At 43.5% G+C, this 26,627-nt stretch overlaps 1 protein-coding gene across 1 annotated transcript in view; it reads left to right on the plus strand.

Moving 5' to 3' along the window:
- The window catches only part of pou6f2 (POU class 6 homeobox 2), a 67,261-nt gene that overhangs the window by 27,472 nt on the left and 13,162 nt on the right, over positions 1-26,627 (plus strand). The window contains exons 4-6 of the mRNA XM_069159626.1: positions 7,986-8,359; positions 20,551-20,688; positions 26,237-26,446. Coding sequence (XP_069015727.1) covers positions 7,986-8,359; positions 20,551-20,688; positions 26,237-26,446 — 722 coding nt within the window. The remainder of the gene's footprint in view (positions 1-7,985; positions 8,360-20,550; positions 20,689-26,236; positions 26,447-26,627) is intronic.

The raw sequence follows: 26,627 nt of genomic DNA on the forward strand, positions 1-26,627 counted from the left end.
AGTCAGTGAGCACGATAAGCGTATAAGTAGCATGCTACTTCATTCATCATACATCGTTCTGGGCTCTCAAATATCTCATATGCGATTCAGGAAGAAACTACTAAACCGGCACAAAGGATTCCACCAGGATCAGCTGAGGTTCCATTAAACGCTGTGTACAAAATAGAGCACGCTCGCAATACTTGTTATCAAACACACATTTTCATTGTTGCGTCTACAAAACATTATCCGTCATTTCATGGCGTACACTTTGTTTATGTAGCAGTGGGGGAAAATGTATCTCAAGTGCAGTGCCCATGTTGTACATAATTCCATGCACATTGCATTTTGAATGCATGCATTTTGAAATCTGTTTTTTCCCTCAGTCATAGTGGCTGCTCTGTGTTGTATTAAACAGCATTAATAATCACAAGAGGCTCAGTGTCACTCAGAAGTCTCCACATCACTAAAGCAGACAGTGTTGTGCTGCTGGGCATGTTGTGCTGTGTGAAAGTGCTTACACGCTCCCTCAGACAACCAAAGGGAATAATTAAAGACAGAAGATGGAGGCAGAAGAATGGAAAGCAAATCCCATTGTTTGGGGTTATTTCATCCCACTGAATTTCTTTTTCTCACTTTCTTTTCACTCTCTTCTCACATTCCTCCCCAAATGCACTGTGGGTATGTGGCACGTCATCAAAAGCATATGTAAGCGAAGCAGCGCAGAACAAAAGCCCTGTGATGTCCTCCTCATACCCACAGTGTCTTTTGATTATTCTACAATCATTTTATATCTGTGTAAATTGGGAAGGAAGGGAAGGCTTAATAACCCCATAATATACAATACTGTAGCTGCTCAGAAGCCACAATGCAAGATGTGTTTTAGACGATTTGAAATCAAGCTTGCTTAGTCCTCTTTTGCTCTTTTTTTTTTTTTTTTTTTTTTTTTATCTCATGGGGTAATTCCTGAAATCCTCGATATCCAAGTTGTTACCAAAATAATCCACAATGAAATTCAAATTTAAGGTGAACTAGACTATTAGGGCAACTCTACTCCACTCCATTTCCAGAGCAGTAAATGTAGCCCCTCAATCTCTCAGCTTTTACTGTCAGTCAGAGAGCACTCAGTCATCTCCGTGCATCAGGCCCGCAATATTGATTTTTCCACCCACTGAAACAGCCGCATGAACATAAATTTTGCATGAGGCTTTTACTCGCGGCCTCCGCTTTGGTCTGACGACACATGATGGGACCATGAACACGCTGTAATAACCCAGTCTGTCCTGCCAGGCAGACAGGCTCTCTCTTTTTTTTTTTTTTTTTTTTTAAGAAGGGAGGGGAGGGAGTCCAACACCTTCTGGACTCTGAAGGACAAAAGCAAGAGACCCCTTCGCTGGTTTTCACAGCTGTACATACTGTATATGTAGGACTGGATCTGAGATGAAATTGTTGTTTCCTTACTGTCATTAAATTTAGATTTTGTAGACCAAAGAAAATTATATTTAGAGACCAATTACAAAATGTTTTGTCTCTTACAGTATTTTGAATCCCTAATTAGGACATAAAGTGCCGTGTAGGAGCACACCTTCTAATTTTACTGATTAACAAACTCAAGCAGAGCGGGCTCAGCTAATCAGTGAAATGAACTCACGCAGTCTGTAGTTGGGAAGTGAACCTGCAGACTCTCAGGTCGGTAAAACTGTCCTTAAATGTTCTCTTTAAGGGATGAAATCGTGGAGAAAATACACCAGATCTCACTTTGCTCGGGACCCCCTGCAACTTTGTCAGGGGTCCCCGGAGGCCCCCGGACCACACTTTGGAAATCAATAAGAAAGCGTAAGCACCACCAAAAGGGCAACATTATCGAGTACACAGGGATTTTCTTGTATGTGTAACAACTCCATGGAGAGGATTTGATTCTTTGAAATGCTTCCCCCAGAGTGAGAATTCTACAACACTGCTTGATATTGCCTTGCTTCACAAAGTGAAAGCATTATCTCTGGATCCCTACAAGCGATGTGGTTTACTCTTGAAAATCCTGTGGCTGCGACTCCGCTCAAATCTTAACTGCCTATATATAAATATATATTTTCGTAGTCGCTGAGTTCCTCCTGCAGCAGGACTCAGAAGCTGATATTGCCTACTGTGGCTCTGAGTAATGTTTTTATTCAGTAGTTCTCCGGCTCCTTTTACATTTCATTTTCCCCATGTTTATTCCAGCCATCGCAAAGGCAGGAATCTATTCACCCTTCTTTTAACGTGATTACCAATTGTATGGACTCGCTGGTAAAAGGAACTTTACACAAATACACATTCCAGGTTGTAAACAGAAAAACACGTTTTTGCTTCTTTTTCTTTGAAAGTCCTACTTAACTTTGGCTTCGTCTTCCAATCTGAAAATATAACGACTGATCAAGTGACACAAAGTAACTAAGTACATTTACTCAAGCTTGCTTAAGTACAAATTTCAGATACAGTAGTTGTAATTTCTTTGAGTATTCCAGTTTATGTCACTTTTGACTTCTTTTTCCACATTTCAGAGGGAAAATTTTACCTTTTACTTCTAAATGAATCTAACATCTGCAGTCATAAAATAAAAAAATATTTAAAAAAAAAAAGTATATAAAATCTATATTAAAAAAAAAAAGCTTACAAAATGTGACGCACAGTAAAAAATGTAACTGCCCAAAAACAGATAAAGTACTTTAAAGTGTCTCCACCATGACCGACAGTCTGTGCTTAGCGACGGTGGTCCGCAGCATAATTTTGTTTTGTTTTTTTCACAGTAACGGCTTATAAAATGTTAAATTCCTATATGCTTGAGCCTGGTTTGTTGAAGAAGGAAGCCAGGCTAAAGGGTACAACAAAGTCCGCCTCCACCACCACCTCTTCAAAGGTGGTCGAATGGATTAAACACAAGACTTTGATCCAGGAGAGCTGCAGAAGTCAATGTGGATTTATTATAAGTGATGTAAAACTATGTAACCTATTACTCTAACATAACATACTTAGCTTACATATGTTACGTGGTGTAAGTAATGTACTTATTCTAACCCAAAACATAATCTTTTCTTAATGGTAACCACTTGGTTTTGATGCCCAAACCAAAGGTACCTTGGTTTGGTCTGAGACTCCAGCTGGCTTTGAAACAACGACAGTATTTGACAACCGGGGAAGACAACTGGTTGTGCCATCACAAGAAGTCGTCAAAAGCCAATAGAAAAGAATGGGTCCAAAAATATAAGTTTTGTTTTAATTTTAATTGATTTTAGACTGTGGTGTCTATCATTAAAATAATTAGTGTAAGTACTGTACATGGACAAGTATTGAACGTGACATGAAGTAGCCCTCGGTGATAAAAGTTAACAGTGAACAGAGGAAATGAGTGCAGAAACAGTGATGTTATCCCCTTCATCAGTGTGCGAGTGCTCAGATCTAATCCACAGAGTAAAAAACGACCTTCCTTTGACCACCTTCATAATTACCAGATCTCATAGAGTCTAAATCTCCTTAGCTCCAGCGGAGTAATTATCAGTGTGACTCACTGAAAAGGCAATTGAGACAGTGGTTTATGGACTCCCATAGTGGAACGTGAGGCGGAGCAGTAATGGGGAGCTTGTTTGTCCCCTCTCACCTCTTTTAGTAGAGAGCGACGGCTGTGTTTAGGCGAGAGCAGTTCCTAAAAATACGGTGTGGGTCACATCAGACAATTTCATCAACTCCTGACAGACTCCTCCGCAGTTTCTGATTAGCTCTTAATTTCAGGACTCTGGAATGACACTGAAGACATTCAGAAACTGCAGCAACAGTTAGACAAAGAATTTTTTTTCCACTCTTCGTTAAATAATGTATCATTTGAGCTGAATGGCAGCGATGCATATGATGCACTGAAATACCAAGCAGCAAATACTAAGAACTACTTCAGAATCAATTACCATTCTTTTTAGAAAAGCGGTGTGCATGCATACACATACGTTACCGATCAAACACAAAAGGTACTATGTGAGTTTATTCATTTCCACGAACTCGCCACATTCCTTTCAAGGTTTGTAAACTACGTTTTCTTTTTCGATGACGAGGGATCTTGAATTGCTTTGACATGAGACGATCATCTCATGATCTTTGACAGAATGAAACATAGTCCCAGTCCTTTTGTGCAGATGTGATTGCTATGACACTGCAGTCACACTTTAAACTGGCCTTGGCAGTGCCTTTTGTAAAAACCATAAACGATGAGGACCTATTTGTTGCTTTCGTGAAAGACGAAATGCATGAAAAGATGTTTTCATATTTCATTGAATTCGTTAGATGTACAGTGGAAGTTAGTTTAACAAGAAATGGGTTGAATGTACTTGCATACTGTTCTCCTATCATTCAGACAGAAATGTAACCAAAAGACTCATTTACACAGATGCATAGTAGACATAACAAGCATTTATGTCATTTTCAATGCTGCATATTCCTTCAAATTCCCCTTTACTCTAAACCTTGACGCCGTCTGCATCTCTACATGCACACAAGCGATGTGTAAGGTAACTCATAGGGAACAGTTGTAAACGCAGGTGTTGTGCATCGGGAGGAAAACAAGTAGTCTGAGCTTGAACCCTGAGAGAAAAGTGCTGTAATAGGGCGGGGGGGTTGGGGGTGGGGGTTGGCAGGGACTACCGAGATAGCACTGGTAATGAGAGAGCAGGCTGCCTCCCACCATCCCACCCCACTCCTCAACCGCACGGGAAACAAAAATAGCATTTTGTCTGACGAATGAGCCGTCTTTGACCTAGCCTTTCGACCTCTGACAATCAGTCTCGCTTCGTCCTCCAGTACTTCAGAAGCCGGGGCCGGGACAGTCAAAGATAACGGTTGATTTTCTACTGTGGCACTAAAGCAAAAAGCAAAAAAAACTCTGAAAGAGAGATGGCAGACAGTTTCTCAAAGCACTGAGGTGGGAGGCCGTAGACTCCTCAGCAGTGGTGTTTCAGTCCCAAATGATTCTTGTTAAATGTTTAAAGACAGCACAACAAAACGCCGCAGTTCAGCCTGTTTCTGGTCGTTTAGCAGCGTGATCTGGCCCTTTTCTCATTATTAACATTAACATAGGCAAGTAGTGGCAACTGTGAAAGTGAGACCTTTGGTCTTCCACCCCTCGGGCGCGGTGACTAAGTGGCAGCGCTGCCTGCATCGCCACAGACGAGGACTTGTGAATACCAAACACAACAAAGAGGCAGTGGGAGATATAATGAGCTCTATAGGATGCCAGCACCCCTTTAGCCCTCTCTCCATCATAAGTGAAGCTCCGACTCTCATCCTCGGCCCTGTGTCTGCTGGAGGAAGGAGCACAAACAATTAGCTGAGACAAGCCGTTTGGATTATGTGCTCAACCAAAGCAATCAGACAGCTGTGGTTAAAAGAATGAGCTTCGGAATGCCAGTTGCCCAGTTAGAGGGGAAGGGAGGGTCAGTGGTCCTGACAGTCTTAACAAGATGACAGAATTTATAAAGCACTGCTGTTAAAGAATATAGTTACCTGCAGTGTAGCCCTTATAATAAGGCCACATGGGGCTTCTTCCATATTCCCTCTGTATTTGTTTTCTTTTGCCTCATATTCTTTTGTTGTGCCTCTTGTTCCTCGGCGTAATGGTTGGCGCTGGAGGAAATTCTTCAATCGTCTTTGATCTTCGCCTGGTTTCAATAATTTTTTGACAGAAATCTCATTTTACCCTCCTTTTGTTTTCTCCATCTTTGCTCCCCTTTTATTCCATCTTTAAATAGGCCTCAATATTTTGTCGTTGTGAAGTTGCAAAGGAAAAGAGCCGGTCCTGTCAGGGGCTCGGCGCTCTCTCGACAACTTGCCCCAACATTTCAAGTGAGAATTGGACTCTTGCCGTTTGCACAGACGATATATTATTCATGGTGGGGGTGTGAGAGAGGTGTCAATGTGTCAGGAGGTAGAAGAAATGTAAAAGTGTACTGTTTACTGGCCAAGAGACGCCGGCTTTCTTCGCCTGTGCCTCTGCAGAGTGAGGAAAGAGGAGGATGAGCTGAACTTCATCAAATGTTCATCTGTGCCCGTCCTGGAGTCCGAGTGACCACACTAATCAAAAGACTTGTCTGTCCTGATGTTTTATTCATCTTTTATGAGACAAGCGCACTTAAATAATTTAAGTGCATTGATTCGGTGTGTATACAAGCTTGTCTACGCCGTGTTCACAATTGCTGAGCTGCATTATCAATAGATGTTCACAAGCACTCTTTTGAACCAGTGTTTGTTATTCAGTCCTTTATGTTTTAAATCATTTCAATAGTAAACTGTGAATGTGAGGCCCAGTTAGAAACCCTTTTCAAAACGAGACGTTTTTCAACATAAATATCTGTGCAACACTTTATTTGTAATATGAATTGAAAAAATATTATTCTCATGTATTACAATTTACTTCAAAATTTTTCAATTTCATTGCAGGTAGAGACATTTCTTTCTTGTAATTTTATAGTTGAATGACGCTAAGAGAAAATAAATGGTTTAATTTCATTAGTTAAAGAGTGAAAAGTAGGTTTTTTTTCCTGCTATTCGTATTTCCCGTTCAATTTTTTTTAAGAATTTGCTAATTCTAAACATAAACAATAAACATATTTTTTATGAAGCAAAATGTATAAATTTAGTTACGCAGTATTTATTAAGTAAAAATATCATTACAGAAATTTCTCTGTGTAATGCTTCAGTCCAGGGTATGAAGTCCAGTCAAATACCCTCAATGATATCATATCTGTCCCCTCCAAACCTGTATTATAATTTAATCCTCAAACATCCTGTCAGGGTCATCTGTTGCTTTTCCTTATTTTTTTTTCTGTATTAAACTGTGACATCACAGAGTCAAAGGCTGCAACACAAAGTCAGGTTAACATTGTTTGTTGTGGAAGTCGTGTGAAGGAACAATATGTTCTGTTTAAAGCTCGGGTTTTTCTGATTTGTTCTACCGAAAAGAAAAAAAAAAAAAAAAAAAGCTGTCAAGAACTTTCTGAATGTGCAGTGAGCTTAAAAAAAAAACCCAATTCCATCATATCTGTATGGAAACACAGTTTGTCCTTTGTATTTAAGGAGGTGTGAAGGTCAGCTCAGATGTTGTTTTTTAGCCCAATTCTCCACATATGGGATTGCGTTTGATACTTTCAGTAGACATTATTTGTTGCCTGCGTTGAGTTATGGCTTTCTTCTGACATTCAAACACAAAGCGAGCTCATAGAAGAGCCACCAAATTCTGTATTCAGATGTTTTTGAGTGAACTGCCATAGAAAATTACCATGAAGCTGAGGAGCACCTTCGCAGTGTTCACACCAACATGTTTCTACATTTGTTTTGTTTTATATTTAAACCATATATTATATATATATATTACGTATATTTATATATGTACACTTTGGAGGTTTTTGCATGGCTGGTACAGCCGCAGCCTGAGTGTTAACTGATTTTTTTTTTTTAAAACGGCATAAAAATTTATAAGCATTTAAATGTAGAAATGAAATTCTAATGGCGTGCCATTATTGGATCCAATTAGTTAATGGGTTTATTTCTGAACTCTTCCAGTGAAGATGGATGTCTCTTTCTTATGAGATTTTAAGCCATTAAACCAAAGATTCTGTCATTCTCTGAGTGACAATGACGACTTTTGGCTCCAGAGAGCAATTATATCAGTCAGGCTTGATAGCTTTGTCCTCCAACGTGCTAAATTAAATTCACAGACTCTATCATGCAGGCTAAAAACCCTGGAGGACCTTGTTGTGACTCCGTGCAATTTACATCTGTCTCTGACTATTCACCCTATGCATCACACACCTCACGTGTGCATGGATTTCTATTTGAGGTGTTACAATATTCTACAAATAATGACCGCTTCCTGTTTGTGTGCTGAAACACTTGTGGTCAGGGTGTCAGTGAAATCTCACCTGTGTTTGTTGTGCTCTGTGCGGAGAGTTCACAATCGAGAGTCAAAACAGCTGTCCTTTCATCAACAGCTACCTCATCACTGAACTCCCAGCTCCAGCACCTGCAGCAGCTCCAACAGATGCAGCAGCACCACCACCACCAGCAGCAGCAGCAGCAGCAGCAGCAGCAGCAACAGCAGCAGCAACAACAGCAGCAGCAGCAGCAGCAGCAGCAGCAACATCAGCAGCAACACCATCACCAACAGACCCACTCCCACACCCACAACCAGCTGTCATCCCAGCATCACATGACCCCACCCAGCCAGCAGCAGACCTCCGTCCCGTCTCCGGGCTCGGCCTGCTCCTCCAGCTCTGGACAGCCGCAGCAGTCCCCGCCTCACCGGCCCAACCAGTCACCGGCCCGCAGCCTTCCCTCGCCCGTCACTCCGCCCATGCCTTTGTCGGTGAGTACACAAACTAAGATGTGTTGTGTGTCGCACTGATCCAACATGACCTCCGTTTCCGTTTCCGATACAACTCATGGAACCGGCCATGATGTTCGTGTACAAACTTTCTTTGTACAAATTTATGCCGTTTTTTTTCTGTTTACAGTCGTTAATGTGGATCAGTCACTTCTGACTGACACTTGTTTGATCCAATCTGTCAACCATTGACAGTATATACAAGTGGACGTAGCTTCCGGATCTGAAAAAATCAGGCCGATGCGGAGGTGCCTTAAGCTGCAATACCCCTGAGTGCCACTAGAGGGTGGCTCCAAAAAGCCTCTTGCTCCATAGACTCACATTCAACTGGTCTCATAAATTAAGTCAATAAAATGTCCCCAGGAGTTATCTCGGTTTTGCTAGCTAAAGTCGCTCCGTGTATTAATTTCCTGGCGGTCCATCTGAAAATTAATTCCGTTGTTAACTAGAAAATGGTGTCGCCGCTGGTTGCATTCAACCCATAACAAGTTTACACATTCACTTGATAATAGTCTCAATGCTTTCCTCTGTGCACATAACCCGCTACCTTGAGCCCACTCATGTAATATTTTGATTAATATATCAGAACCTTTAAACCACGAGTATCACAAAGAACCCAGTTTATTGGTCTTCGTTTAGAGGGCAGAAATTAGGTACGTGACTCTTTTTTTTTTTTTTTTTTTTTTTTTTTTTTAAAACGAAAATTACTTTACGAGCTGAATTGTGCATCTCAATAGTGTCTTTGTTGATGGTGCGATTTGGGCATTTCAACCTTGAGAAAAAGCAGCGCTTAAGCAGCGAATGCAGTGCTCGATTCTTTGTCAGCACTTGATCTTTATCAAGTGGCGGTGTTGGCAGCTCTTCTGTCTATGTGGAGCTATTAGAATATGCATCTTGTTGTTGAAGCCTTGACGCACTTGAGCTCTTCCAACCTCACAACCAGGCGGGAGGTACGAAGCACATCCTTCTGCTGCGGATCCTGGAGGGATACCGCGGTTACCTATTCGGTCGTAATCAGTCCCTTAATCTCTGCCACTCTTTCTGCTCAACCTCCTTTTTAGTCACTTCGTCTGTCCATCCATCTCGGCCCTTCTGTCCGTCCGCCTGTCACTGTGTGACGATAATAACCTATTTTATATCCCTGTGGTTTCATTTCTGGTGGAGACTGGCCAGGGTCGCCTTTCTGTCCCTGGTCACATTCATCAGCGTCAGACCCTTATTGGGTTGTGGTGCAAGCTTCTTTATGGCTGGGATGAGTTGGGCTATTTGTTTCCCCTTGCAGCCCTCTCCGGCCCTGTCACGGCCTAGTGAGACTCAGCAGGAAAAACAGCCTCTGGATTTAATGGGCTCCAAAGGCTGGCCACTACATCGCACCAAATACGCTGTCCAGTCCGACTGTGGATACAAGAGCTGCTGACCAACATACAGATTCACGCATTAAGCTTGCGTCAGGCAAACACCTTAGGCAACAGATACTCTACAATCAGACTTTTAAGTCTTTGCTTTGCTAGGAAACCACCACTTTTCCAAGAATCTGTGAATATATTCCTCTGAAACAACAACAACAGAAGTTATTATAAAACTGTTATTGTTGAACAAGCTCCCTGTGTTGATAAGACTGAGACCATTAGCTTTATATAGATTGTCTTCTTCTGAAAGAAGCAGCGTGGCTGATTATGATGACTGAGGACAGACTTCCCTTGAGGGGGGCCAAAGGGGCCACATCAGGTATCATTAAGATATTGCCTCATCAAATAGGATTACGGTGTGTGTGTGTGTGTGTGTGTGTGTGTGTGTGTGTGTGTGTGTGTGAGAGAGAGAGAGAGAGAGAGAGAGAAGCAGAATGGCCGTAAAAGGTTTAGTTTCTCTGGGTCAGTTCCGGGGTTGTCAAAGACTGTCCCCCAGCGAGGGGCTTGCTCAAGGACAGGCCGCGGCCTCAGCACCCTCTCAAGGCTGCAATAGGATTTAAACAGCAGCTCCGCCTCCCTCCACCGCTCGGGTCAGTGATTGGATTTTCAGTCCCAGAATCACCCAGCAGAATTTTTTAATTTCAAGGGAACTCCCTGAGCGGCGCTGTGCTCACAAAGGCGCGTGAATCGTCACTGATCGGCCTTTTGTATGTTTTAATTAAAGACACGGAGGGGCGTGTGTGGTGTTCCCATGTTTTACCCAGAGGAACCAGTCTGTGCAGTAAAGTGGAGTCATAATTACCATAATACCATAATGAGCATTACACAGATAACACCCCTATTTGCTACCATCATTATACAGACAAGTAGAATCATTCAGCCATTCAACTATTTTCTGAAAATACAGTGCAGAGCTGCAGAGAGACAAACACTCATTATGTTCCAATTAATGTCCCGTTGTAATTCTCTTCTCATGGGAGGTGTGTGATATTCTTTGTGAACTCATTGTGAGGAAATCCTGAGCATTCATTACATCCCCAGTGTTTTTAGTGTTTTGTGTTTTTAATTTGTGAGACAAACTTCATTAGTTGGCTCATTAATATCCCCAGTTAGAACATAAATCACACCTCGACAGACCGTCCTCTTGACTCGATGGTCTAAACTTAGATTACTGCAGCTAATTTGGTTAAAGGGAGGAAGAATTTACCTTTCTACGCCTCCCACAACCACTCTCCTCTCCAGCATGCAGAGTACAGTTGGATGCGGCCTGTAGCTGCCTGAAATAGCCACCACAGTGATGACAAATAGACGAGGGGAAGATTATGAAATTTGCTTAAGTGCGTTAATGGGCTGATTGCGGGAGCCCGCTGAATTTTTGCTGGAAGTTGATTGATTAGAGCTGCGGGTTTTCTCCACGCCCGGAGAGCTCAGGGATTTGACGGGGTAAAGGCGCGCCAAGTCTGTTACACCGGAATTGATCTTAATTAGATCTGAAAGACCTGCCACAGCAGAATGGTCGCGCCGATTAAAATGAAAAACAGGAGAAATTACTGATCAAATTAATCATAATGTCGGGCTACAGCTGTAGGTCTGGTGTAATTTGCCACTCCAGTGAGTTACATCAGCCCAGGCAGGGAGAGGAGAGGCAGTACATACTGATCCGTGGCAGCGGGAAGCTTAGGCCAGCCTATCAAATCTGTTATTCCAGTTGGTATGCCTGGACCCTCCTGACCCTGCTGCGCCATCCAGTGGAGCTGCAGCGTCCCTCCCTCTGTGGCTCCCATCTAATTAGCTGCTTTTTATTGCCTGTTTTTTTTTCTTCTACGTTATGTCTTTCTCCATCCAGAAACTGCATCGTCTACAACGCTTCTGTTCTTGTCATGGCTGTCTTGTCACCAGCTTGTTGTGTGTTCACTAATAGCCTCTGACCTTGGTCCAGTGTCTGGCTGGCTGGTTTTTCTGGGGGCCTTGCGGAGGTGGAGGCATCCAGTCTCCCTCCTCCGTCAGGCTCCTGCCGTCTGTCTCTCTCCCCTCCACAGTCGTCTCCTTGATCGCTGTCAGAGCCCCACACTGGGCCTGTCCACTCTCCATCCGCACACTCATAGGGGTAATTACAGCCTAGGGGCCTGCCTCCTATCCCCGTGCTCCACAATTTACCACCAAAGCGTCCACAGACATCTCTCTTCTTCCCCACTGCACCCCGACATCACAGGACCGCAGGGCCTCAACCCACAAGTGCTGCAATTACCTGAGTCTCTCCTCAATCCTTTTCTCTCTCGCCCTCCCCTCTCTCTTCTCGCCCCACCCCTCCTCCACGCTCTCCTCTCTACCCCTTGGCTCCCTCACTATTCCCTGGCAATCAGCCTTCATTAGAAGCCTCTGGTGAAAACCCATCGTCACCAAGGTCAGCTGCTGCCAACCACAACGGCCTTTCATATGCCTGGCTGTCTGCACTCTCCATCTTTTCTCACCTCCTTGCCATCATCCCATCGCTCCTCCTCCTCCTTCTCCTCCTCCCTCTCCTCCACCATCCTCCTTGAATCTCAGGCCCATCTCTGCTGCTTTTGTCTCCAGCTGAGACCCCTTCAGACGCTCATGTCACTGTTTTCCGCTGCAGTGCACTTTTACTTATGTCAACCGCTGTTAAAATCACCACTGTCCAATTTGCTCCAAATGTCTCTCTTTTTATGGGCGTTGGGTGTTTCTCCCATTATATTAACATGTGTATTAAATGAGCCTTGCACATCGATTAATTGATTTTCCAGATCAGATCCGTGTTCATTCAGTTTTGGCGAAAGGGGGGCCGCCATCATCTGTGGGATATTGAATCAAAATTAAAATGACATGCTCAAATGCAGACCCAATGGTTCATACTGTGGCTTGTCAATGACATAAGTTTAAATGGGAAGAGGACCACTTTCTATCTTGCGCCTCAAAATACGACATTGGTGTAGAAAGTTAAAAAAAACCCCAAAAAAAACAGGATTCATTCCTAAATTTTACTAATTTCTTTCAAATTATTTCTTGCCGTAAACTACCACATGCACACGACTTATTATATTCCTACCAGTGTGTTGAGGTTTCATCATTTGGAGAGGTAACATTGACAGCAAATATAATTGATTTGGTAATTTAATAAATTAAGATAGGGAAAAGTCAAATGAATAGTAAAAGATGAGGGCTTTCAATGGGAGAGTTGGACTCGATGTTAACAAAAGTCGTGCTCTTGTTTTTTCTCATTTTCAGGTGAAGCTGTGACACATTCTGACATCCAAACATTATCAAGGATGACACCTGTTTTTGATATCACATTTCTCATGAAACTTTTTAAATATATACATGGTGTACGGTGGCAGATGGTGTGTTTAAACGGCTGCTGGTGGCTGTGTGGTTTAGAGCATGAACAGGCCCTCAGCTCTCCAGCAGCTCAGCCCAGCCTCTTATTAATGCACAGGAGATCCGGCTCTTAAGAAGGCAGAAAATTGCCTTACATAACAAGCGCTCCACAATTTAGAAATACAAATGTGCACTGTTGACTGAAGCAGAAAATAAGACTGTTGCCCATCAACAGCACCACATTTCATATGAATAATTATAAAGCATGGGAACTAGATGAGGAAAACAACCTGACCATGACAGCTCTACTACTTTTATTTACTTCAAATGAGGGATTAGGCAGGAAGAAAATCTACAGACTTAAGGACCAACGATGAGCCTTGAATTTCTAAATAAGGAGAAATTTAAATTTATCATATTTCCGAAGGATCATACGGGAAACTGTGGAGGCACTTTTCACTTTTAAAACTGCACCCACATCCAGCCTTGCACTTACTTTTTTGGCTTTTGTGGGTTTGTTTGGTTGTCAGACCTCACCAAGTTTAGATTTCTTTCCCTTTTTCTGGTCTGCGATTCTTCTCAACCTGGCCCCGCTACTCTGGAGGTGGGCAGAGGGCTTCCAGTTCAGACACCCAGCAGAAAGACACAGCTCCCCGATCAGCCCACATGCACACTGGGGGCAACACGCATTAGACGCCCACAGGGGAGCCCTCAGATGGAGCACCAAGCTATAGGGCTCACCTAACAGTGGATAAGGAATAGGGTTTCTTTAATTATGAGGCAGGTCTGTGACATTGAGTTCCCCCCTCTCTCCTCCAGCAGCCTCCCAGACACCGTCTAAGTGCTCCGCTCCGCTGAGGAGGCCAGTCCCCCCGCGGGGCGCGATTCCACTGCCTGTAATTTCTGATGCCCATTAGTGACCGCAAACAGAGCACCGGGCTCACACAAGGAATATAGCTGCGCAGCACTGCCACGCTGTAAAAAGACCCTTTTAATGCAATGTTATTGCATTATGCCCTCCTCTAAGACCAAGTCAAAAGTCCCATTTATGGTCCCTGCAGAATATTATCAGAAATTCTTCTCCACAGTCGTGGTTAGCTGAGGCTAGATTTGGAATATATTTTGCAATGTGTGCGTAAATTGAAATTCCTGTAAACTGCACTCCGTTGGCCTGCACTTTATGAGGAGCCCTTTTACTTTATTTTTTTATTTTTTTATTTTTTTTTTCTGCTGGGTGATTTTTATGCCCTTTTTCATTATGAGTGGGAATGTGCAATTGATGGGTTTTGTCAATAGACTCAATGAGAAATGCAAGAAGAGTGTATTTCCTAAAGTCAGCTCCTCAAAAGGGGGGGAAGCCTTTGAAGTCAAAACTGAAGTAATCAATACAAATACGCCTGCACGTCTCATCAATTCATCTCTCCACTTATGCTGATGTAGCTTCTGCCAACAACTGTGTATATTTTGGAAGAAAGAGAGAGAGACAGTGAAGCAGAGAGACATGGAAAGGAGGAGGGGAGGGAGGGTGGTGGATTTATCGATCAAGGGTGACCACATCTTAGCCACAGAGCCCCTCTCTCGTGATTAATCTTCGGGCTTAGAGTTGGCCAATGACACATGACAGGCCTCCTCCTCAAACTCCTCCATTTCTCTTCATTACTGGCCGTATTTTTGGACACCACAGTGGAGAGTAATCATTTACCTTTATTGTGTTTATAAAGCTGCGGCACAGATGACCCTTCCTATATTGAATTGAGGACATCAAAAGATCACTGGACATTGATTAGGAGGATATTAAAGTCATTCAAATGCTATATTTATATGTCAAACAACAGCAGAGTGAAAAGAGATGCCATTTCCTCCTAAACGAAAAAGAATGGGATGCAATCAGTTCAGTTGAAATAAAAGTCCTAGAATCAAAACGTATGTTTTATTACGTATTGAATACTTGAGCTAATGCTCATCTAAAGGCCGAGAGGAGTCTTTTTTTAATGCTACAAAATAATACTCCATATTTTCTCCATAGTCTGACCTCTTGACTCAAATGATTTTTATTTTTCATTTCCCATAAAGCAACTAAAAACACAGCCAGGTATCCACTTTAAAAATCATAGCGGGAGCTGCGGCAGATTTACTGCAACACCGGTTGCTGCTGTGATTTCCAACCCAGCCATAGCATGGTACAGAAATAACTGCACCGAATATGTCACATCATGAGCTGAAATGGTCAGCACTTTCCCGTAGATACTTAATCACCAAGTAGTTTGAAATTTAATACATCTGGAAACAGCTAAATATTATAGATCATTCCTCAGGAAGAGAAATCGTGTAAGAGGATTGTAGTAGAACTTATATTTTTACTCGCCGAGTGTCCCCTAACCAGAGGAAATGTACTGCGGCTGTGATTGATGACAAAGAACCCACTCTGAACCGCCGTGACTCACAATTATCAACAAATGGGCTGGAGCAGATTTTATGTAATGATTAAAGCTGCTGTTAATTTCACATGAAGGTAATGAGTGGGGAGATTGACGGCCACTGTCCGACACTCCATCATCCATTTATGGTTAGTTTAAACGTTTTCACGACTCTTTTCCCCCGTCATTTGCATTTTGCCTCATTAGATATGGCCATTTCTGAGACTGCCCGGGAGATCCATTTCCTGGAGTTAATGCATTTTATTTGATCAGCCAAACCTCCTCCGTTAACTAGCTGTCATTCGGGCGCTTCATATGACATCACTCCATTAGCACCCACCGTGCCACCTCAGCCACCTCCACGTCCACTGCCACCACCATCCCTCCGCTTGCCTTAAGCAATCACAATGTCCGACTGTCACCGGATGCAGTGTTATTGTATTTCGCCGGGTGTTATCTGCCCCAGTTGTTCTATCCGTCTTTCACTTCCCAATCTTTTTTTTTTTTTTTTCCTCAAGAATGGCTCTTTTTTGGGGGGTTTATTTTTCACAGCGGCTGGAGCTGAGGCCCAGCGGTGGGCAATAGTCGGCGCTCTGAGGGGCTCAGAGTGCACGACTGCAGTGTGAGGCCCCACCAACCGGGGGGACCAGAGGTGTTTCGGAGGGCCTAATGGCATTTTGATGTTCATAAGCACAGCGGATGTGAGGATGGGGGGGAGTCGGGGAGGTCATTTTGGGGGAGGAGGAGGAGGAGGAGGAGAAGGAGAGTCAGCAGAGGACTTTCAGCAGAAGGCTAGCAGAGTCCTGACAGACAGAGAATGTGTTTTCTCGTGTCACAGCTGATTACATTCACTCTGGAGTTGGAAAAGAGCAGGGAGGAGACGGACATGGGGAGTCGGGATGGGACTGAGAAACTTCCACGTTGTTTCAGATAAAGGGAATTCTTCTCATCCAGAAACAGTAGCGGTATTGCCTTTTATTTTATCCCATTGGGTCCGGTTTGCAGTCTTGCCTTTTTTTCTCCAGACGTTAGCTTCTATCGCAGCTGCCTCTGCCTCTTAATTATTATTAATTAATTATTATCTCAGTCAAATTCTAGACAAAGGTTTTCATATAACTGCTTTCATTGTCAATTAAAAACACTACTGGTCAGTAATTGTCTTTGTGGTCAAATATTCTCTTTCAATTTCCCCTGTTAGATTAGAAAAACGTTTGATTCTGTTCTTGAATCATAGATGAGCAGAAAATAAGTTTTACACACCGCTGAAGCCTGAGCGAAGACAAATCCGCCCCCCCTTGCTGCACCACTTGTCCATTTATCTTTGCTTTTTTTCTTTTTTGTCCTGTGCAGGCCCCCGAAAAGAAAGAAGAAAAAAAAAAAAAGCAATTAAGTTTAAAACGGCCACATGAAAAGAGCAAAACCAAGAATAAACTCCAGTTAGTTTGTGTCAGACAATTTTAGTTTCCAGGGGTCTCTCCACGGTTTGCGGGGACACTATTTTCCCCCTCTATTCTTGAGATTACACGGGTTGCTGCACCAGGTGACCCTCATGGTCAAACAGGCGGCGGAGAGCCCGGCGGAGTTTAGATTCCCTCCTCTTCATACCGTACGGAAAAAAGATGCGTTTTTAACAATTTGCTGAGGCTTTTTTTTTCCCATCCAGAGACATTTATTTAGTGTTTGTTGAACCCAGTCTGGCCCTGTGTATTTGGCTATATTAAACTGGGATAGTGGAGAGAGTGATAGCTGCGTGGTGAGTCAAAGGTGACGATATGATGTCACGTGATACGGAGGCTGAAGTTTTCTCCCACAAAACATGGGAATGTGGGGGGAAAAAAAATTATTTAATGCTTGAATTTGACTTTAAAATCACAAACATTTCTTTTAATAAACACACTAACTGTATTTTAGCATTTGTGTTATTTTATTAGTAAAACTTCCGGATTTGAGTCTGTGCTGCCAAAACTCCTCCTGACGTCCTTTTTTTTTCACGGCGAATGAAAAGAAAGAAACACAATGGTTAACATGCAGGCTCTGCAAACTGGAAGATCACTGTTTATCTCCCCCAACACATGCAATCAGCGCAAATGCTAGGCCAGGTCTGTCATTTTGTGCCTCCTGCCGAGGTGTTGAGAGGAGTCACCGTGGCGGAAAATCACCTGTTTAGGTGTTGAACACAGCCTCGCCTCTCCTTATTCCTGCCTCTCCTTTCCAACTGCTATCCATATTACCCAGTGGCGGAGATGCAGCAATAAAGCCCGCTCTCTTTTCACTGAGATTTACCAGAATAACATAGCATCAGAAAGGGCTATCATCGAATGAAACGCAATGATAATATTTCAAATCAATCTGAAAGCTTCTCCAACAACCTATCACTCACACAATGACGCCGATCACAGCACATTTTCAGGGAGACTCAGGGTGTGCTCGCCTGAGCAGATCACATTATGTGTGTGTTGATCTGTAGCCTCTGTTTAACTGACCGTGTTGGCTTTTCTCCGTGTCCCCATTCACCATCACAACACCCACCATACTGTGTTTTCACCTACAAGCTTTAAAGACCCCTCAAGCCACTATTTTATATTCACAGCCTCTCTCTTGCTTAAACTACCACAGCAGCTGGAGCAGCTCTTATTTCTTCTTCAGACAGAAGTCGAGGGGGATTATCCCCTGAGTTTCAGTTCCTGACTGATATCAATATCAAGCTCTTATCTATCAGTCACCCACACTGGTCACATCTTTCTTCAGGATTAGTACTTTATCAGTGTTGTTGCATCATAATGTGGCATTTTTGTGTTTAGATTCATGCCGTCACAGTGAAACATTGCTGGCCACATCCATCACGGCATATACAGTGATTAATTTGATTGATTAATTTGTGGAAACACATTTTTACAACCAAGAAAACTCTACCAGAAGCTTCACATTGGACGCCGTCGTGCATCAGTTCTCATGTCGCTGCCTTCAGTTGCTGCTTTCAAAAAATATTTTCAGCTGATTCGGAAAGTTTTTCACTTTCGTCTTTGCCTCTCGACAAAGTATTACTTTTTAAAATTACATTTTCACCAGAAGATGTTTTTACCACCACAAGTAGATATTTGTCTGCTGTAATACTGATCACAAGAAAAACAAATTATTTGTACATTTATCAGTATGTCTAAGTTATATCACTTTAGTCTATTGTGACTAGAATTGATTTAAATTGATGAGTCAATATTAATTTGTTGGATATGACGGTATGACAAATGTGTGTAAAATCACATATAAACCCTAAATTAACTATGTTCTACTATAACGCATTGCATGACACCAAACTCTTTCAGCTTGTTTGAAATTATTAATTTGCACCTCAGAAATTTCAATATTACAAGAGCATATCATCCTTGTTATGTTGTGTTATGTCATTATTTAGTATGTTTTTTGGGAGAAAGACAGTTTGACAAAGCAGATGCATCAAATTCAAGAGTAAACTCTAAATCAGCTTCAACTGTAATGTAACATTTTGGGGCTCAAACATCAAACATGTTACCAAAGAATTACACAGTTTATGAGAAATTGGATAGCATATATAAAATCATGCATCTCCCACCGTCTGAGTGTAAGGAACCCGCGGAGTAAAGTTATTTAATGTCGCTGCACGTTAGATGTCAGAGCACATTTACCTTTTCATATTAAAGTCTTAATTACAGCTTGAATGATGTCCTGACACTTTCGCATAGGTGCGGTCAGAATCAGGCTTGTGTTTCTTTTTCTTTTTTTGAGATGTTCGGGTTTCCGAAGGACAACCTCTGGACACATAAAAGACAATCTTGCGATTATCGAGGAAAAACTGGATGACTTTCAGACGAGGGGAGGCAATATCAATCACGGCCAATTTGAGGCCACCAACATGAAATATGATTTCATAAGACAAATGCAGTGTCATTCTTAATGTGCTTAACCTTTACTGTCAATGAAAAAGTATTGATCGCTCTGTGGCATTTTTTCATCATTTGATTTCAGAAAGTGTAATAATATATGGTGGTGGGCTAAGATAAAAGATGAAAGACGACTGAATGATCTCAGACGAACAAAGCTGAATTCTCTGCAGGTAGCGGGAAGTGAGGAAAAGTTGATGTTTCAGGGAGGAATTTCTGTTGCAGTACATTGTATTTTCTTGTATAAACTGTACTTTTTTAATCTTAGCCGTGTTGTTTGAATATGCAGCCAACCAGTATTAGCAGCAGGGAGCAGGCACGACCCCTTCGAAGCATTATTTCTCTATTCTGCTGAGTAATTGGGAGGTCTCCTATCTCTTCTTGGTCTTTGATCTACTTACTCAACCTAATAAGACTTTGCTCTGCTGCACTACAACCAAATCAGCAGTGCATTTTCAGCCCCCTAATAAGTGGTTAGCTTGATTTATATGGGTAATCTCGGCGATGTGGCGGGGCTCTACAACCTCTCCCCGATGCGAGGAGGCTCTTTTCACAACCACAGGCCAGACCAGATGAGTCCATTACAGCGGGGGTAAAGACGGTCATTTTAACCCTCCTCTGCTGCTACAGTATCAGCGTTGGAGCACTACGACCGCAGGAGGGTTTCTTAGTCGAAGCGTATTGGAGCGATTGACGATACAGTGATGCATGGCCACACTGCCTGGCTCTATTGTGCGAGTCGTTTGCTGTTGGGCCTTTGCTGCGGGTGAAAAAGGCTCGCCTCGGCCCGTGGGGAGCCCCGGGGGCCAGAGAAAGCACTTAGAGTGGTAAAATGGCCACTTATTCACAGCCGCCCTCCAGTTTCCAGTGCTCCTCCCTACCCTCGAGCCTCCCACTGGGTCCAGGAGCACAGACCTCTGGGAACTGTATGATGGACTGCGTAGCCCTCACCGCCGGACTATGCAGACCTGAAAAATAACTAGTGTGAAGCCAATGAAGCCGCTTCTTTACAAATGTGCGTTCTCCGGTCAAACACCTGCACTGGTGACATTAGCAGACGCAGTTTTAAACGATGATGTCTTCACCCTCTGCAGCTGAATCCTCTGGCCAGCCAGGCGGCGGTAGCAGCGGCAGCAGCCATGGGATCCATCGCCGGCTCTCAGGTGTTCAGCAATGCCCTGTCAAACCTGCAAGGGGCCACCGGGCAGCTGGTCACCAACGCACAAGGACAGGTGAGCGCCGCCCACCGGATACCGACATACGGCTAAATAAACACGACAGGGAGAAAACAGTCTGTAAAAGATGCTGCGAGACCATCTATCGTGTATTAATGCGCAGCTCCAGATAAATCATTTGTATAGTATTCCTGATCTTTCTCCTCATAGATTTCTAGTGGTGGCTCTCTGCGTTGTCTGGAAGCTTCCAGTCCAGTAGCCACCCCACCATGTATTAAGCATTTTGGGAATAAACAAAGCCCTTCCTTCTCTTATCCGCATGCGCCTGTCGCAGTAAAACGCTGACCTTGTCATATTTACAGGGTGGCTGCAGAACTGTTCCATCAGTAGCCAGAGGCTTGAACAATGATGCTTGTCATTGTGGGGCCTTATCTAATGAATCATCTTATCTCAGGTGCACACAGCACATATTAAAGGAAGATTGCATGGACAATGTGCCCTTTCGTGCCACTCGTGTGTTATTTACCTTAACCCCTGCTTCATCTTTTTTAACACTTGCTCTGTCCTCATAGTGTCACAAAAACATAATGATACCAAACACCAGAACACATGTAAACTGCTTGAATTTAAATGTGACCTCCCTGAGTTACGTTTCGGCGCCACCGGTTCGTCCCCGCTGCGCTGCGTGTAGAAAAGGGTTGTCCGTGCGCGAGCGCTTGATGCTAAACGTCGCTAATGAGACAGTATGGACTTCCCTGGCCCACAAGGTGCCTGGAGCACTGGGAACAGATCACTGTGGATATGGACTTGACGGGATGCTCTGTGCTTTTGTAGTGTCTTGGTGGCTGACACTCTCTGACATAATCAGGTCACAGAGACGGTCAAAGCTCTGGGCTACTGCCTTTGCTCTCCACCTCATTATTCCACAGCATTATTCAGACGGAGGGCTCTGAAACATTCACTGCCGTATCAGAAGGTCCTGCCCCTCCCCTCCACTCCCCTCCACTCCCCTCCCCCGAAACGCAGAGGATATTATACAGGCTAATATGCACCTCAAAACAAGGCTGGAGATCCAATGACCACACGCAAATTTAAGATTGACTACAGAGCTGCTTTCATCCATTCAGGGTGTGTTTAATTGGAATTTAGGGAACAATATTTATCATCACTGTACTCTATGTGTAAAAAGCCACTTTTCCTTGAATTTAAAACAGACTACACTGTCTTCAGGCTCCGAATTTCCTCTACACCTCTTTTAACGGACCTTTTCATAACCAAAGGCTCTGGGAGCCTAAAAAAAGTGTTGGGTCTGATAGACGTTTGGAGTTGGGTATGTTTTTAAGGCTTAATTATATTGGCCCGAGCTTTTTTATTCTCTAAGAACAATCAAGGAGGCTTTTTTATCCACTCCGCCTCTACATCAATGATTAAGGTTGTGGATAAAAGCCACAATTATTAAGTCACTCTCACTCTCGAGGTTTTTCTTTCTTTATAAATCTGTGGCATTTTTGTGAAAATCTCACATTTCCTGCCACTTTAGTGTGCGATTAAAATGTATTGGGCAACGGGGACATTAAAGGCTGCTTCCAGTCTTCAACCGTACGTTCGGAAATGTCCAGACACCCCTGAAATGTCCGTAGTTCGGTTAACCTCTGCTTTGTGTATGAAAACACTCTCCTCCCATTTTTTCCTCCCAGCTTCTTCGACCTCTAGTGAGGCGGCCTCGAGTCCCCCGGGCAGATAATGCTGGCACTAATGTAGAAAGCAACAGGTAAAGATCACGCTCACTGTTAACCTGCAAAGCAAGTTTGCCCGTGAAGCGGGTGAAGCTGAACCACAACAGAAGCGTGCCCTGTGTATGGATGGAGGCCTCCAGCTCTGAGATCAAGTGTAACCACAGTGTGAACTGCTATTCACTTAGTAATTGTAAATCTGCTGTGGGGCTGCAACCACTGATTATTTTCATAATCAATAAATCTGTCGATGCCTTACAGGTTCCCAGCTTGACTATGTCGTCCCAAACACAATCCAAAAACCAAACCGTGTATAAAACACAGAAAAGCAAAGAAATTATCAAAATAAAACTGCAACCAGCTAATATTCAATATTTCTGTTGGATGAATTATGAAGGTAATCAATCAGTTATCAAAACAGTTGTCGAAAAATGTTGTCAGTCAACACATTTTTCTTGCACTAATGTTTGGTGTATGTAATTTTTATGTATTTACTCATCATATTCCATGTTGTTATGTTTCCAAGGAGCAAAAAATATCCTCTGCCCACCAGTGCACCATTATGAGTCTGCTGTTTTAGCCTTTTATTTGTTAGCTTCTTTGGACTTGTGTGTTGACACGAGTCCAAACTTCCCAAACATTTTCCCTCTCAGGTCTCAATTCACTGCATGAACAGTGGAGGAGAGAAAATGGGCAGAGATATTGCCTGGCGACCATGGCTAAAGACACAGATTGCCCTGGCTGGAGAGATGAGATGACATTTCCGTGGAAACAAGAGCAGCATAATCTTAATGAGTTCTGCTGGGTGGAGAGAGGCGCGTTCCTCACATGCCATACCGGGAACTGGAGCGGGAAGCAAACACAGGAAGCCAAATAAAGCCGAAGAAACTGAAAGTGAAGTGAGGAGAGGGACTTGGCAGTGAATGAGAGGAGATCCTCCAGGCTGCTTGTTTATGAAATGGTTGTGTGATGAAATTGCACCTTAAGAAACCCTCAATCAGGTGTTTTGAAATTGAAATAATTTCATGTCTCCATCAATACAAGACTTCCTGTACAGTCAGTGCATTTTCTTGCTGGTAGATTGTGACTCATAAAACCTGAGCAGAGCAGCTGCATTAGAATATAGTCACTAAAAACATTACCAATAAATAGGAATAATCAAATGTTTAAAGATTAGGACGATATGTGCCCATAAATTGTGTGTCAAACTTTGATCTCACAAGATACTTAAAGTCATACTTGTAAGATTTCAACATTGCAGAGGGTCTAAAACAGGCGTATGGCTCTTAAAAGCAATTTGTTTTAATTTATTCGTATTAATCAAACACACATTCTACTGAAAATGATCAAATTATGTTTAGAACTGATTACCATTTGAAATATTTCTATATCATTCAGAACACGGCAGCTGAATTTAAGTACAAATAAAACATACTTTATATTTATAGATATTTGAGTTTTTGGGAGTGTAGATATGGTTTATGGCCACCGCCATCTTGCTTGTTTGGAGCCAGAAGTGACCGTATTTGGATGAGCCGTGGAGGAGCGAGTCGAGGGTCTGACTAGATCCGATTGGAAACCTGACAACATTACGTCCCGCCCACCGATAGCGTAAACCTGACTGCACCGCTGGCCTGCCAATCAAACAGACACATCCCCAAAAACCCGACTTTTCGAGGTCTCTTAATGACAGATTATTTTCAGATGGACCACCAAAAAACTAATGAGAAGGACTGACTTTAGCTAATACACCAAAATTACGAGTGGAAAAAATGTCTTGACTACGTATTTGAGGAGGGAAGTTAAATGGAAGTCTATGGAGTCAGAGGCTTTTTGGAGCCAGCCCCTAGTGGCCCTCTGTGGTATTGCAATTTAAGGGACTGCTGCATTGGCCTAATTTTTCAGACTCCGAACCTACGTTCACTTAATCGCTTATATTTCACTTTTAAAAAATTGGTAATGAGTCCATTGCGTTAGTGTTAAACAATAGACGTTACTTAAATACAATATAAACCAAAGTTTTCTTTGTCTATATGGAAATCTGACCGGTCACTCTCGGTCCAGTTCAACACCCAAGAGTTGTTTCGAAGCATTGCTAAAAAGTTCCACCTCTGCCCTCATTATGTGGGAATATAAACTCAGTATTGCAAAATTGAATACGTCACATTACTTTGCATAAGAAAGCCCTCCCTTCTGACTGCCACGACTCTGAGATCTCTACCCTTCCAGCCTGAGTGCAGCTGTGTGACATTGCCATGAAACATCTGCCCGAGACGTTCAGATGGAGAAGCATGGCACAGGGAGGAGAGTGAAGCTGTCAGTTCCCTGCTCTTTTATTATGCTTATAGAACAACCACTTAGTCCAATGACAATGAATAATTGAGCGGAACAAGTTCCCTGCCACAGTGGCATGCAAAGCGGGATCATTGGGACTCGGGAGACACAAGCGTCAGGCAGGGCAATAAAATATGCTAAGTGGCAGGAGAGTATTACAGGGAATTTGTAAAGCCGGCGCGGAGAGAGAGATAAATTATCTCTCCCCTAATGCGAAGCAACGTAAGCAAATGAGCCGTGGCACGGATGAATTACAGATTGTCGGCCCACCTTTCTCTCACGGATCCCTCCCTATTATGTCAAAGAGACGGGGGCAGGGAGGAGGGGGGGAGGTGGACCAGGCGCTGAAACACGTTAGCGGTGGTGGCAACAGAGCCAGAAAAGGACTGCCTGTAGTTTTGTGTTGCTTTGGGCTGCTCGGGCCGAAATGTAAACATAAAGAGAAAGAGTCCAAGACAGTGCAATTTTAGCAAAAGTAGCTCTTCGCCCCGGTTGCCAAATAACTGAATTTAGAATGATGGGCGTCTCATCCATGTTGAGCTGCTCTCCGGTGTAATGAGGCATGGTGGAGGAGCGCTTGCCAGCAGGGGGGCCGGGGCGACGGCTGCTCAGGAGCTGCCCAGAGCCAGTCCCCAGATGACATTAACCTTCATCATGGTGAAGAGGCGCCAAGTCCCCCCTAAAGCGCCACTCTTGGCCACACTCTGGCAGCTCTGAGAGCTAAAACGTTGCAGTGACACTCTGCCGCCCCCTTTGATCTGCCCTTCCTGATTACAGCCACAGAAGAGAGGAGAGCAGGGGATGGATGGGGAGGAGGAGGAGGAGGAGGAGGGTAGTGGTGGTGGTGGAGGTGGTGGTAGAGGAGGGGTGAAGTACCCCTGGGACCCTGAGAGTTGAATTAGAGACACAAGGTCCTGTCTCACTCTCTGATGCTCCTCTTTTCTCTCCTCTTATTGTTTCTTTTTCTTGCTCGTTCTTTCCACTTCTCCCCGCCTGCCTCTGTGTGCGTTAGAGTGGGTGAAATGAGGGTCTCTGTCTCTCAGCAGCCTCACTCCTTCTCACCAGAGACAGACAAAGACACTTAAGCACAAAGACTCGCGCACATACACACTCACGATCATCCCGGTCTTGGCCTGGTGATGGATAATACAGTCAGTGGTGTGCACCATCACACACACAGGTATTCGGCGCTGACCTTTGCAGTGCGCTCCCAGCAGTCTGCTCTGGCTTCACTTGCTCTAGCCTGTAAAACCTCCTCAGTGACAGATGATCAGTGGACAGTTCTGCAGGTTTTTGTTCCCCAGATCACACACACATCGACTCCAAAGCAGACCGCTCTGATTAACCAGCTAGCGCTTTATTTCCGATCACAAGCCAGTCAACCCAACATCCTCCACCCCTCCCGAAGAAAAAATAAAGGACTCACAGCAGCAGATATCATTACGACTGATACCTCCAGTAGTGTTTACCCCCTCTGCTCCTTCTCTCTTTTTAAAACCGCCCAGCTGATTTTGTCTCTTCTTCCACCCCCTTTGTAGATAATTGGAACAATCCCACTGATGCCCAACTCTGCAGGGCCCTCCAGCCAATCAGGGGGTGGCAACCCAGCACTGCAGGTACAGCCAATTACACCTCAGCTTCTGACCAACGCTCAAGGCCAGATCATCGCCACGGTGATCGGCAATCAGATCCTGCCTGTCATCAACACCCAGGGAATCACGCTGTCACCAATCAAGCCTGGACAGCAGGTAACATATACGCTCATGCACAAACACGCGCACATATGAAGGAAGACAGTTGGTAGAGCAGTTTATTACGTTCTTAGGCACATGCTTCAAAAAAATTATCAAGAGTTTGTTGAATAAAAGTGTTGAATGAGCAACACCTAGTGGAGTCAGACCGTTTATTCATAAAGTAATATTTTCAGCA

The sequence above is a fragment of the Embiotoca jacksoni genome, unplaced genomic scaffold (assembly GCF_022577435.1).
Source record: "Embiotoca jacksoni isolate LCO1_2020_lvr unplaced genomic scaffold, fEmbJac1.0.p SCAF_25, whole genome shotgun sequence".
Taxonomy (NCBI): Eukaryota; Metazoa; Chordata; class Actinopteri; family Embiotocidae; genus Embiotoca; species Embiotoca jacksoni.